This window comes from Mizuhopecten yessoensis, unplaced genomic scaffold (assembly GCF_002113885.1).
Source record: "Mizuhopecten yessoensis strain PY_sf001 unplaced genomic scaffold, ASM211388v2 scaffold8745, whole genome shotgun sequence".
NCBI lineage: Eukaryota > Metazoa > Mollusca > Bivalvia > Pectinida > Pectinidae > Mizuhopecten > Mizuhopecten yessoensis.
The window spans coordinates 924,630-940,328 of NW_018407700.1; the positions used below are offsets into that span (position 1 = coordinate 924,630).

Genomic DNA, 15,699 nt, shown 5'->3' on the forward strand with positions numbered 1-15,699 from the left:
GTTAATTTGTAAATTGTTAATGAGCTTTTCGATTTTCTTTTCCAGCGATCGCCTGTGATAACGTGAAAAAAACATTTTTGTCGATTTTTAAAACAAAGAATAGTAGACGGAGACAAAAGCTCTTCCCCAACATCTGTCTTAAAGCATAGAATATGTTCGTCATTGCTTATTGCTGTTGTAACTAGAATGAGAAATTCTAGATAATGTAACTACAGAGGGAAATACGTAGATATCACATACAGTAAGACACATACATACAGTAAGAATAAGAAAAAGTTAAGTTAGAATAAAAAAAAAGATATGTAAAAAATGGGATAAATATTACGCAATAATTAGAGGTTTATATAGCATTTTTTTCTGATTCATAAGCATCCTCAAAGACGTCATTTTTATAAACTATTCGTGTTGCCCGATACACCTGTATATTGGTTTAAGTTCACCTGTGCATCCACTTGGCAGTAACCAATCCAATCCTTACCGCGATAGAAGTAGATTAACATTTGCTTGTATTTGATATTGATGAGGATGCGGAGCAACCGACAGTCAGGCATGTGATTTACCTGGTGCTCTTACTACGGAAACCGATGTAGCATTTAACCACATTTACTGAAAAAGGTAAGTGTGCTGTTAAACGTCTCCATTATATCTCCCTACACGGGAACTATGTAGCAATATAAAGCATATTTTCAGATTTCGGGTGTTTTTTTTACATTTTCACCATCAGTAAATTGTTTTGATAAATAAGCAAGGACGTACGTTATATAAAATCTGAAGTACAGGACACCGGGGTCATAGTTATACTGATTCAGATTATGTAGAAATACCTCTTCAATCAATGCAATAAGAGGCTTGGTTTCACGCATTGAAAGGCTTTCATAAAATTGAGACTTGGAGCATTATTAAGCAATATTTTATAAACTCCTTTTACTGAACTCTTCCAAAGTTCAACAATAGACATGACATCATGTATTGCAAGAATTGCATGCATGTATTACTTCTACCAGCCTATTCAACGAGGAATATAATTCCTGAACTAAAAAGTATCACATATAAATCTCTTCTAGGAACATTCTAATAGATAATTGGGTTTTTTACTTATTTTCATCGGTTCTCTTCGTATATCAGGAAATTATGCAAACGTTAAGGGACTTGACTTTTAAAATATAAAATCTGTCTTAATATTGACGAGAGACATCATAAAAACTACTGTATGTGGTGTATGAAATGGAGGACATATTTTTGCCTAAGTTAGTTATATCGGCTTACTTTTAGTTCTTTTTTTTGTTTTGCTGTCATCACGATTCCTGTTTTTGATTTCCTAGTTGTATGTCTCATGAGTTCCTATTGTCGTCTTCCCTTTTTATGTCTCCTGGGTTCCTATTGTCGTCTTCCCTTTTTTATGTCTCCTGAGTTCCTGTTGTCGTCTTCCCTTTTTTATGTCTGCTGGGTTCCTATTGTCGTCTTCCCTTTTTATGTCTCCTGGGTTCCTATTGTCGTCTTCCCTTTTTATGTCTCCTGGGTTCCTATTGTCGTCTTCCCTTTTTATGTCTCCTGGGTTCCTATTGTCGTCTTCCCTTTTTTATGTCTTCTGGGTTCCTATTGTTGTCTCCCCTTTTTATGTCTCCTGGGTTCCTATTGTTGTCTTCCCTTTTTATGTCTCCTGGGTCCTGTTTTTGTCTCCTCTTCTGTTTTGGTGTTTCCTCGATTACTGTTATTGTCTTTTCGCAATGATGTGGAGTTTGAGTTTGTCCTAGTGTGATGCTGTGATGCATAGTTTTTGAATCAAAATGTGTCACATTTAAATTAAAAATAGTGGATACATTTCATCAAAAATATTTTCAGGAGCACCCCTGACGATCGTGGATTAGGAAAACAATTTGCGCGCTGTTTTACCAATGACTGTTAAGGGATGGGCCTAATAGGGAGCTCCCTAACGGGTTAGGGGATGTTTTCTGTACACTCTACTAAGGGACACGGGTTTAACCAAAATATATCTGCTGCTCTCATTTCAACATTTTGTGGGTTTTTTTTCGTTTCTTTTTCTTCTGACTTATTTCACCTCGCACTTTGTATGTGCGTTCACTCATATGCAGAAGTTATTTTTCTGCCCCCTGTCCCCAGACCAAGACGAAGCCACTTAATTACAATTGGTATGTATTGCTATCTGCTTTAAATGTGTAACGGTAAAAGACTTGTATACATAAACTTTATCTATTCTACAACAATAATGAAACAAGTTATTTAAACTTATATTAATCACTCTTGTTGGCCCGGACATTTCAGTGAGATGACACTTTAAGCGGCCCCCGAGTAACAATCCCATCATCCGTGTACACCATCGTCATATGACATTAACTTTTGTTAGGACGTTAAATCGCAAACAAACCTAACAGTTCCGGGAAGTAATTATAGGGGCGGACGAGGACAATTGTCTGATACACACTTGGTATTGCTGATACATTTGTTATTTGTTTATAGAAATGTATGTAACCCTGCATAAATACATGTTATTGGTAATGTCAGAGATATTTAGGACACAATAGTGTGACTTTTATGACATGGGGCCATTCTCAAGTAGATATTGTTTAACTGCAACAAAAACCCATATGCATACTCCTGCAGTAATGGTGACATCTGTATGCTCACGAATAATTTAGATAGCTCATTGTGAAGATTCTGCAAGTCATTGCCGCATACAGTGCATTTTCGATGCTGGATTCCATTATTTACGTCAGGTGTAAATTTAAAAACTCAATCGTCAATTGTAAAAATCGCCTATCTGATATTCACAGCCCGGAAATAGTTCCAGTCTTTCTGTCTTTTACTGCTGTATGTATTGCGTAAAACGATTTTCTGTTGACCTCGTGACAATCCACTGTATAAATAAGTCAGCAGAACCTTCGTAAGCCGTACACTTTAATACTACCGTTATAATAGCCATTGATTTGCTTGTCATATGTGTATATAACTCCGACAGTATCCGCAGTATGCATGAGGTAGCTTCAGAATTGTCCGTATATGATATGTTACTGATGGGGATATTGAGTAATCCAGATCTCAATGTAAGAGCCGTTAAAGCAATAGAAAAAAATGAAAAAAACTTAACGACATGCGTTTTATAATAAGTTCTTCTGAACTGTTCTAGCTTAATAAATGAGAAGTACGTTTGCCTCGAACATGGATTTATATAGGAAAGTCAAGATCGGAATTAGAAATATAAGCGGAGGGGGACTAGAGACGAAAAAGAAACTCACCATTTTATCACTTTTATGATCTCTATCACATTCTACTTTGGTTTTACGTACGCACAGTAACAACTGTAGCACAGTTGAGCCGGGAGACTTTCGTAGACAAGAAAGTGGATCAGTCGCTTTGGTCTAAGCGTTCGAATCCCGGTCTAGCCCCTTGACTTGTTTACACTCATAACACTGTTGTTAAATATGTTAGGTTCATTTCATCTAATATTTTTCATAAAAATCCCGCAAGGTATGACTCTGTGTTCAGAAATGATTTATCAATGTAGTCGTGCCAGAAAAGAAGTTACCATTCTTTGTTACAGTTTTTGACAGTGGTACGGGTATTCTTACGTTGGTTCTGCTAATTTTCAACATGAAAAATATTTATGGAATCTTCCCTCGGTGTAAAGATCCTCTGTAACATCCTCAGCAGGGAAGGTGAAGTTTCCATGAGCAGTTAGAACAACAAACACCGTTATCGACGTGCTGCCATGTCCATGTTGATAAATTTAGGTCATAAATTAGAAGAATTAAAATGTACTTTCATCACTAACCCACCGTGCTCATTTCCAAAATATTCCTCAAAAATGATCTAAAATACATAAATGTATAAAAAACAAACAATTAATGCAAAACTATTTGATCACATTTTTTTTTAATCAATTCCAATTAAAAGGTAAAAAAAAAAAAAAAAGCCGGTCACAGATTAAGCTATTATTCTTTTCGTCGTAATCTTTAAATGTACTAGCAGACTTTTATTCAGCTTCTCTGCCTTTTTCAGATTCTGTAGCCAAATTAAGGCTTAAAACGCCTGTCTAAAGCGATGTGTAAACACAACGTTACCGTAACATCTCATAATACAGCCCAATAAATCCTACATCATATTTACAGACGGATGGCAATCGTAACCAGCACTGAATATATATGAGAATTCTAAAGGAACAGTTCAGCATAAACACAAAGTAAATATGAAATTTCTACAAACAGTAACAAAACTATTTTTCGAAGATTTATGTAATGGACTTGATACACGAATTAAACCTTGGTCCATGATGGTTGTTTGGTGGTCACCGGTTTATACCTTTCTGTCGTCCAAGCCAACGGACAACAGGACTTTTGTGTTAAACAATGGGATTCATTTAACTCCATTAAAACATCTGTAATCACAGTCGCCTACCAGTAAACAGGATGTCACCATCTCCTACACGGAACAGCCAGCCGCGTCTAGAACTCAGGGGATCACGCTGATTACGTTCAATTTAACAGAAGATCAGATAAGAAGTACTCTTATTTTAATATTTCAGTGAACTCATTTGAATATAAAGAGTTTATTTTTCATCCTTTATTCCTAATTGATTAATGTCGAGACGCAGAATGATGATTTTCTGTACAAATCCATCAGTTAATTAGCTTTGTTGATGGCTACACCTGCCTCTATAGATTTATCAGATACACATCGGACAGACGCATAATAGGATGTTTGTATGTTTACTTCGTTTGTTGAATAATTACAATTCCTCCGTGCGACCACTATCGATCCCACTTTAATGTATGTTTTTTAGCTATTTTTATATATGTGATGGTATTAAGCAAGTGGGGCTCTCAACAGGGAATACTTTATACACAAATTTGTTTTGTTTTATTTCTTGAAGCAATAATTTCAAAATAACGCTACTGCCAATTGAGACGGAGAGAATGTTTTTTTCACCTCAGTCAGAAACAATAGACTAGATAGTTCACGAATATAGCAAACTAACTGTTTCATTAGTTGCGTCGGGTAGCTGAAGGAACCCTGGGGTACTGCAAAATAATGATCCAATTTTCTATTGGTTAAATGTTTGGAAAATTCCCCGCAGCCGAGTCAGTAACAAATGATTACCTATGTACGTGTTGAATGCAGTTACAAAGAATATATTCGGTATATGATTTAACCTAGATTTGGATGGTGTTTATCGTCGGTGTAGAGTCTCTATGTACATTTTTCCTATTTGTATATTTTGCCAGAGTTTTACCGAACTCGGGTTCAAATTGCGGTTTCGATGTTACAACGATATTCTCTTGTTCTTTTTAAAACCGACTTTCCATACTTCACAGTGTTATACTATCATCGTTGTTTTAATATATTTGCCTCCTGATGACATTGATACCAGGTCACAGAATGATTGGACATACACGAGAAAGGACATTCGTAGTAAACTGAGAAGAAAAGGATCGTTTCTTGAAACATACGCCATAAGCAGACACAAAGATATATGTAAAAAAAAATGCCTTTATTCTGAAACCGAGGCTACCTTCAACAAATCATCAATAAACAACATATCGTATAAAATAAACCATCGATTCAAAAACTGAATAGATATGTGGCGACATCTATGAAGTGAGCCACATGGGCGATAACTCGACGTGTCTGAGTTTAAAACATAATGGAAATCGGTAATCCGTATTTTCTCGTCAGTTTGGCACTAATTTACAAAAATATGAAATATCAATAGGAATTCTGCAGGTTAATTTATACCTTAAGACTACACATTGAGTATCGGTCGCAGATATACAGTACGCCGACTTAAACTAGTGTTGTATGGTGTCAATATCAAATACGTGCAACTATGTAAGGGTTCGATATTCTAACTTAAGTATTAGCAGACATTTCATGAAACGAGCATTTCTGTCCTTAAAGACAATCAGAACTTCATCACGAAATACAGAATGTCGCTTTTATCTCGCGTTTGAAACACACGATAATATTGCTCTATGAATAATCCATGAACATTTTTATGACAAAACTGTATACAAAAGACTACCGGAAGTCAGAATCGATTTGTGTCCTTCATTTCCGGAAATGATGTAATCACTAACCTGTATGTTGACTGCAGATTGTATTTTTGATTGTGTTTAAATCAAATCTGATTTTGCCTACACCTATATAGATGTTTTATTTGTTTACTTCAGATATAATAATCGATCATTGTTTTTCATGAAGAACTAATGTCGCAAGAATGTGGCATTGATTGCCTAAAAAAGCATTGTGAAAGAGCAATCAATGACTGGATGTAGGCTATCAGGAGAATAACGTTTAAACACAATATTATTAATTCGTTTGCTCTTCAGTTTACAGCTGTAGAACAAATAAGTCTATATAAGTTTTTTGATATTATAACCTGATTATCGAACAAATGTACTCTACGGGAAAGAAGTAAGTGAAATTTCGTTGATAAGTCACCATTTTTTTCCAAGATACGCTGTACATTTTTGAGGTTTTAAAAAATCAGCTGAAGGTGCCGAATATGATCAAGATTATATTTTACATTGCAAGTTAACTCATGATTTAATGTAACCAACATTCAAATTCATTAACAATTACTATAATACATGTAAACAACTATTAATCTCCAAACAGATTCAGAATAACTTCAGAATTTTGGCTATTACTAACCATGATATATTTTTACTCGTTAAAACCAATTTTCATGAAACCGTTCTCATGCTCAAGCATGGATTTTGTGTTCAAAGCCTAATTTCTTGTTCCGCTTATAAATAATTAAAAAAAAACTTATTTTGTCAATGATTTGGGAAAAAATGCGATGAGACTTTCAGCTGAATGCTGTTTCCAATGTTTATAATTGGCTTTTTGATCGTTTGACATGATTTAAGTGAGTAACAGGAAAACCGGTCTGAGCACAGAATCCATACTTGAGCATAAGAACGGTTTCATGAATACGGGCCCCGTTCTTGTTAACTAATAGTAACAACTCTACATGTTCAATGTAACAAATGTAATTTAACCTAGACGTTAATTGGACATGTAACCCCCATGCAGGGTCACTAGATATTTCCTTTACACCTACTTACTAAGAGTTGTTACCATTAGTAAGTAGGTGTAAAGGCAATATCTAGTGACCCTGTATGGGGGATACATGTCCAATTAACGTCTAGGTTAAATTACATTTGTTACATTGAACATGTAACCCCCATATAGGGTCACTAGATATTACCTTTACACCTACTTACTAATGGTAACCTCATTCATATTTATTGTAACCAGAATACATGATAGCTAATGGTTATTATCATATACTGGGACCATTTATTGAAGAGATAACTATTATACGTAACGGATTCGTCCCACTGAAGACTCTGTGAGATAAACAGCTAATCATAACTAGTACCACTACTGATATTCAGATTGACTTACCTTTTTGCCTTCTTTTTACTTTTTTGCGATGTAGCGAGCAAACACTTCAAATCATAACCAATGGCAACTATGTATACACTAGTGATTTATTTACCTCCGGTTGGTGTTGATTAATGATGAAACATACCGTATTTATAGTAGAATTGACCGTATGATGTACGTGGTGAACGGATACGTGCGTTTCACAGAAGATGTCCCTATCTTATATTTACAAGGACAAACTAGCACAATACGGAAGCGCCTTATACATTGTAGAATAGCAGGTGAAACTTTCCAATACAAGCTTGGGGAAAACAGAAGTTCTTACCTATTAAATGATATAATTTTACTTCTTCGTCTAAAATGTGAAATAGCTCCGAAATAAACTTTATCTTTAAACCAACCTTTGATGTATTTTCCACACATGCTCACATAATGATTATACATTTTTTATTGTAGATGCGGACAACCTTCATCGAGTGGATTGTATGCACAGTGTTATGGGGCCTGTTTGGCAGTCGTTTTATATCGGGAACTCATGGTAAGAGGATAGACGTACATCCTTATGAGTTACTTATATCATATGTATGGAATATGTACGATTATAACCAAACGAAATACATTATAACATCATTACTAACTGATTTCAAAATAATATCATTACAATGTACACTATGGTAAAAGTCATCTTAGATCATTCGTGACCTACTACCTCGGTTTTCTTGATGTGCAACACATGTTAACAACACAGAACGCTAATTATATATCCGAGATTTGGGGGTCCTCGTGATATTTCTCTTTGTTTGGTGTGTCCTCAGTTCTAAATGTTTTATGTCGAATTTTATTTTTTACTACATAATATTATGGTATTTGGGCGGTGTACAAGATCAAGATTTGGTACTGTAAACGGGCAAAGTATGCATCTCGATGTATTTTATCTTTTAAATTGTATGTATGCATTGTTCATATATTTAGGTGTTACACTTATTTTTAACATTTCTGACAAAAAAATATACTATTTACCTGACTGTTTACAAATTGTGTTTTAACGTATTAGTTTGAAAATAAAAACTATTTTTGTTTTTATATCAATAACTATTTCATACAATAACACAGTCATAAACGGGAGATGAGATTGAAATAGGTGCATGCGTGTATCATTTCATCTTGGTGTATCAATTTAAAATGTGAACTTTACCCTTATTCATCATAATGGCAGTGACTTATATCGACCATTTGGTACTGTGTAACAGTCATTATACAATAGCGTGTACTGTGTAGCCTAATTACAGTCACAAGTACAATGAACACTTATAAACTCTGTATATATGTGTGTCATCCTAGAGCGGCACTCTAGACTGGGATCAATGCCCTGACTTATTTGTGAATGAAATTGTTTTAATTCTAGATATACATGTAAGAGATTAAACGTTTTTTCATTTATTTATTTTTTTGTCATTTAAAATCATTTATTATTCTTGAAATTCTTCTAAGTTCTCCAGAACATTTCAAAGAAACAATACCAGACTGACTACTTTCAAAATTATTTTCCAAGAGAAATCGGGGTCAGATAAACATAATATAATCACTAGTAAAAGTTTTCATATAGGACATTCAAAATTATTAAAAGTTGAATGCCGCTGTATTTTACTTATTTATAGTCTTTCTGACATGAGATTAGAGTACTGATTTTTACACAGATAATAATCCAACAGTATGCTAATAGAAGCAGCGATACTGCCTTTTAATACTAGCGACATTTGGTTTGCATGTGTGGCAAGATCTACTTTCAACACATTGGCTCACAGTTGTTTTTCACTTTGCTGGTATGAGTACAATAAATTATGTATAAATGTATCTGATACCATGTTCTCATTGCTAATGTTCTTTATACAGTTGTATGGTTAGCAATGTGTCGTCTCAATTTGTTAACCGGCACATAACTAAGTCCCCCAAACGAAGTGTGGAGACTTATTGTTTTTGCTCCGTTTCTTATTATATTATTATTATTATTTATTCCACTTTCTTCCGCCAGGGAGGTTTCCGCCATTTTTCTCGAAAAATACCGAAAGAAATTGAACGAAAGCTTACATGAGTGTTCGTGTATGAGAGGCATACTTAATTTCTGATTCTTAAAACAAAATGGCAGTCAAGGGGAGGCAGCAAATAGGTCAAAATTTAAATGTAGTCCGATTTTCATGAAAATTGGTATATAGGTACTATATGATACCACAGATAGAACTGTAACGTCCATTTTCGGTTTCAACAAAATGGCGCCATTTGGCCTCTGATTGGTCGAAATTTAAATATCGTCCGATTTTCATGAAAATTGGTATATAGGTACTTTATTACACCACGAATACAACCGTAACGTCCATTTCCGGTTTTAACAATCATTTCGTAGTAAAGGGGTCGTTTTGTGGACTTCTGTAATGGTCCCCATTACAATTAGTACTTGTTATATTTGATAATAGTTATATAGAGATTGGCGATTTATTACATTGTGTTGTTCTTATGACCACCATTGTTGTCCACCCTACGGACCTCGTTTTTGGTTGTGTTACCTTTGATACAATTATCATCCTTACCTATAGACACTGTATTGTAGTTTCCTTTAGTTCTCATTGCTGATGTTTCTGACGGATTTTGCGTAGTAATTTATTTGGATCCGATTGCTTTCCTTTTTGATGGACCTGGTACTGTTGTAATGTTTTATTTTATGTTAAGTGACATATTGACATCAAAAACTACTAAAAAATCAAAATGAAGCACGTGCACGTTTACAGTTGGTAGTTGTTGACAGAGACAAACCGGTTTCCATTTTTAGATCTAGATTGGTGTGAATTTGAATTCCATATGAATAAACTGGATTGGGCAGGTGCGCATGCAGTTTGCCGAGAGACTAATAAGAAATTAGCAAGAATTAATGGGTCGTCCCAACATGCCTACCTGACGAGCTTGTTCGCCACCAGTATGTCGTTGATTGCGGTCGGACTGACAGTTGAGTAAGTATGACACTTTGTTTTGGTTTTATCTTTTAGCAAGTAAAAAATATAAAGTAAAACATTGCTGTTTCCTTCTAAAATGAAAACATGAAAGTTTATGAAAGTTTTTTCATATTTTGATGTTTCTCAAATGTGTGTATCAGATATTTTTCGTTTTGTTCGCATGTTCTCCCATCAGACCGACCTTTTGGATTGGACTACATCACGATGCTCAAGGTTCTCTGCGCTGGGCCGGATGTGACGAGTTTACGTCACAGGCGGACTATGGCCCGGTGGTGGAGGACGCAGGGCCAGGCTGTTTCCTACTGGACACACGGAATACCCAGTACACAACAGAAGCCTGTCAGGAATCAAAACATTTCCTTTGTCAGGCAGACGATATCGGTAAATAACTCTCAAGAGGTTGTTTTATTCAGCACCTATTTATTTTGATCTCTAAACGATTTACCGATTATGTGACCTTGCAGTTTTATAGCGAGCAAAGCATTATCTTACATGTTCGAAATAAACTTATGTATTCGTTATCAATTGTTTAATTGATAACTCCCATCTTATTTATCCAAAGTCATCAATATCAATTGCTAAGAATATATTACGTAATACATTTTAATACAATCAGAAACTCAAAGGCATATTCCATACAACAATAGTAACTGTATTTTAGACCACACCATATGACTGACTTTAATCTTTGGTACTGGATATCATATCAGCTCCTTTTGTTAAAAAACAACCGCCATGATAACATCAAAGAACAAATTTAACAAGAATAACACTGTTGCTTTAATCATCTGGGCTACCTGGTCAACGATACTATACTGGCCTAATCGTGCTACAGTTCTGTAGAATGATAATATAATCAAAGGGGAGGCCACTATGTGCAAAAAAGTTAGAGTTTTGCATTCAGTGAGACAGGGAATCTTAAGTCAAATAATATGACTGGTCATTTCAGACGTTGAATCCTGTTTCACCCTGACTCATAACGTAGCAGATATGACGTACGTTCCCCAGGCAACCTATAGAAGTAAGACCTACTCGAGTGACTGCTTCGACCTCTGTACAGGCCCATGTCTAGGATTCAAACATGACACCAATGCCCATAAATGTTCCATGATGCTCCGTGGTATTGGCGGGAAAAGCGGCCAGAAGGGGGTGCTATATATAAAAGGTAAAGTCAAACACAAACCAGGTAGGATCTTATGGTCTATTAAACATACAAATTATATAAAGTATGCAGTTTGGTAACACAAAACTAGTGTGTTCACTTATAAATAAAGTAAGAAAACAATACCTCGGTTCATTTTAGCTATGAATATCAAACTTCAATTATATCAATGTTTTCAATACTGCCGCAACAGTTGAAATGATTATTTAACTATAGTATTAACATATACAGGAAGTAACAGCGTGTTGCTTAAAATAAAACAGAAATCCCTTTTTAAATCGCGGGATTCTGTGGTCGTATCTATTTGCGTATAAAGAACATTATACACGCGTGTATTCACCTTAATGTCGATAGAGTATAACTAAGGTACAAATACATGACTTGCTATTGTTATAGCAGATTCTTTAATTGTATAAATGATATTTACACTCTTACCAGGACTTCTGAAACTCGATGATCATGGAGATGTCAGCGCCCCGTATCTTCCGTCTGACTTCTGCTCTGAGGATATATCTGACGTCACAAGTACCTCGTCTGACATTATGGTGATTTCTTCAGTTGACCCTTCCTCATCGTGCTGGCTGGAGAGTTCGGGCTCTGAATCTTCTGAACTACAGACGTCAAGTCGAGGCATCTTGGACTCGTCCCATTCAGAGACACCACAATTGAGTACCACTGATGGAGGAATCAACACTTCCCCTTCAGATACTGACACAGGTAAAAGTAACACTGGTCAAGAATCCCTTTATTAAAGACAAAGGTAAACAAAGCTTTGGTCAAGAGTCCCTCTGATAAAGACAGAGGTCAACGAAACACTTGTCAAGAGTCCCTCTAATATAAAGACATAGATAAACGAAACACTTGTCAATAGTCCCTCTGATAAAGACATAGGTAAACGAAACACTTGTCAAGAGTCCCTCTGATAAAGACATAGGTAAACGAAACACTTGTCAAGAGTCCCTCTGATAAAGACATAGGTAAACGAAATACTTGTCAAGCGTCCCTCTAATAAAGACATAGGCAAACACTAGCTGTATAATGCTGAACTAATACATGTGATTTACCAACATATATCATTGACATTTAATTCGACTTTCTATCTTGAAAAAATGTCTCATTGTGTTCTACGATTTTCAGGTATGTGTTCCACGTCTTCCGCCTACGTATCAACTTCGACGTCTCTTACGTGTTACTGCCCATGTGGTGACGTCACGAACACAACAATTACACCTAAACAACTGGAATCCAAAATAAATGAAATAAAACAGACGCTGACGGTTAGTAAGAAAGCTACGTCGTCATGGAAGAGGAAGTTAGTTAGTACACCGGATGACCGTGTGTCTGCGCAGAGTATCGGATATATCGGGGCTGCCATCATGTGTTCCATTGCGGCTATAATGATCATCATGGATCTCCCGAGACTGGGTGGAGATTTCAAACGATTCGTCAGATCTGTGTTCTCTAGTCGTGTCCAGAACTTCGATACTGATCCGCTACCGAAATGATCTTACATACAGTAACCAAACAGAACATTTTCATTCTGTGCTGGTCACCTATTGCTATTATTGTGATTTTATAGCTTGTTCACCAAGCTCCATCTACTAAGTAAAAAATGACGGAGGATAAAAGGACGTGCCAGTGGTTGTAAAATGTGTTCCTTACGAAGGATGAAGAAGTGTTACATTAATTCACTTTCATTCAAACAATTATTGAAAACAATTTACACGATCAAAAAACAGTTATCTCCTGATAAGCTCTATTTTGCTTTTCAATGTCATTTTAAATCACTAGCAATCACACGAAGCAAAAAGCTTAGCAAACAGTTTGAATATCATGTGTATCAAAATTATCTGTTTATTTTGAAGGTTGTTTCGAAAAAATATATTTCACAATTTGTAAACTTTTCGAATATTGCATTAGACTAAAAACAACACACAGAATCAATCATCCCAAACCTGACAAGCACTTTCCAGAACTGGTAAACCCATTTTCGTCCAGTGTTAAAATCACCCTTCACATTTGGTTAATGCTTATTATTCGTTTCTTAATATTCGCTGTAATGATTAAATCACCCACATTACGAGAATCGAAAAGGTAAAAGTTGCACAGCGGCCAATATTTCAAGATATGCAGTATATATTTGATGCTTCAGCAAGCATTGTGCTAAACAGTATGCATGACTAATCTATTACTGTATCAATTATCTGTTGAGACTGGTGTCAGTTACATTATCTTTGCTATACTGTTTGTCTGTGTTAGTATGATGCTCTAACACTGCTTGCTAAACAACATGTTATTCGTTTTACGTTTTATATAGATAACAATCCATAAATAAACTGAAGATTGAGAGAGCCACTGGGGTATCAGTTTGTTTACTGTTAGCGGAATCATGTTATGAATTTTAGTGGGTTCTGATCATAATAGCTGACTAACTAGTCCACTTACAGCAAAACCTTACACTCCTATACTTGCATGTGTCTCAAAAATACAAGAGAAGTCAAACTTTTCATAATAAATTCAAAATCACTTTATAAATGATGAAATTATTTCAGAAATATGTGTTATTTTTCTTGTGATATACTACTTTCGTCCTGTTCGACGTTTGTTGAAATGTAGTTTTACAATTCGTGGTCGCGTTCAGGTTGTCATTTACTCATCAACCGTTGACGTGAATATCATAAAGCTATATGATCAGAGAAGTAGACCGAAACAAAAACACATATAAATGACAACGATTATACGATGTAGGTTATCAATAAGTTCATAATTGTAAAACCGACCAAGGTGTCACTTTTATTGAAACTTCACTTAAATGTGAACATATGACTTCTCAAAAAATATTTTATTATTGTAAAATATACTAGTTATCTTAAACCATTATCATTTATTACTTTTACGAGCGTGAAATCAACAGACTGCGGAAGATGGTAGTGCGATCAACCTTATTGGTAATGTTTTTAATGAGAGAGGGTAAATGGGTGCGCTATTTATAAAGCTGTTATCTAATTATTGGTAACCAATATATATGTGCAATTTTTTTATCCATTATAATTTCCATGTCGATCTATTGTCGGTAATTACGTGTCCTTAGGGACATATTCTCTCTTGAGAAGAACCACCATTACCCATATACTTTCCCCACACTGTTAAAATAATTGCGAAATTGGTTGTAGCATAAATGTATTCACATATTCTTCTAACTTTTGAACAAAAACTTTACTTTAATGACAATGCTAAGTAAACAACACTCATCAAGTTATTTATCTGTTACTTCATTAGAAAAGAAACTTTTCCCGCCAACGCAAAATGATATAATGATATAATTTGAGTCAATAAAGGAAAGAGCTACCTAAGAGAAACCAAAAGTGCATGAAAAACAAAGCATAGCTTTATCTTAAATGACAATTTTGCCACAAACAATCTAAAGTGTCAAATAGTCGTTTTTATATATTCCACTTGTATGTTTCAGACTAGCTTTCTGATTGATAATTCTCGGCTATATAACTTATTTAAGGTTACAAATAAATTGAGAGAAACACATTATGATATTCCTTTATATATATGTAGACATTTATAAGAGGATTTCCTCCCTCACATGCAGAAAATTTCTTCATATCATGTCGAAAACATTATCTTGCGTCATAAACATGACGTCATTATTAACATTACAAGTTGGTACCGGCTATATCTGTTTTTTAGACATCTCCATGAAAAGAATTGAAGTAAAACATGATCGCACATTATTCTTGTTTGAAGGTACAGGACACATTGCCATCCTCATCTTGTCGATTAATTTCCACAGGTAAATTTTATCAGTTTGCGCTTTTTTTTATGACAACACACAGTTACCGACGACATGCACAGTAAAAAGGAATAAATGTCAAAACGAGGTTATCACTATGTCCATATCTTCCTCCTCTATATAACATTGTAAGACAAATTTATCAACGTTCAGAACGTAAATTTAAGAACGAACAACATCGAAAACCGCAAGCTTACATGGAGAAACATGGTATGTCGCCCGTTATTTCGATAATGTAGACCCTTTATTTGATTTGACGTGTGTGGCTGGAACCTTTTTCAGTATATGATCTCATCGTCGTTATGGTACATCTGTGATCG

At 35.1% G+C, this 15,699-nt stretch overlaps 1 protein-coding gene across 1 annotated transcript; it reads left to right on the top strand.

Annotated features, from left to right (window-relative positions):
- Positions 1 to 471: 471 nt before the first annotated feature.
- On the top strand, positions 472 to 13,951 carry LOC110456466. The gene is made up of 7 exons (XM_021507244.1): positions 472 to 615; positions 7,867 to 7,948; positions 10,235 to 10,412; positions 10,591 to 10,796; positions 11,365 to 11,580; positions 12,016 to 12,294; positions 12,715 to 13,951. Exons 2-7 carry the CDS (start codon positions 7,867 to 7,869, stop codon positions 13,080 to 13,082), a joined length of 1,329 nt encoding a protein of 442 aa, XP_021362919.1. The 5' UTR covers positions 472 to 615; the 3' UTR covers positions 13,083 to 13,951.
- Positions 13,952 to 15,699: the final 1,748 nt, after the last annotated feature.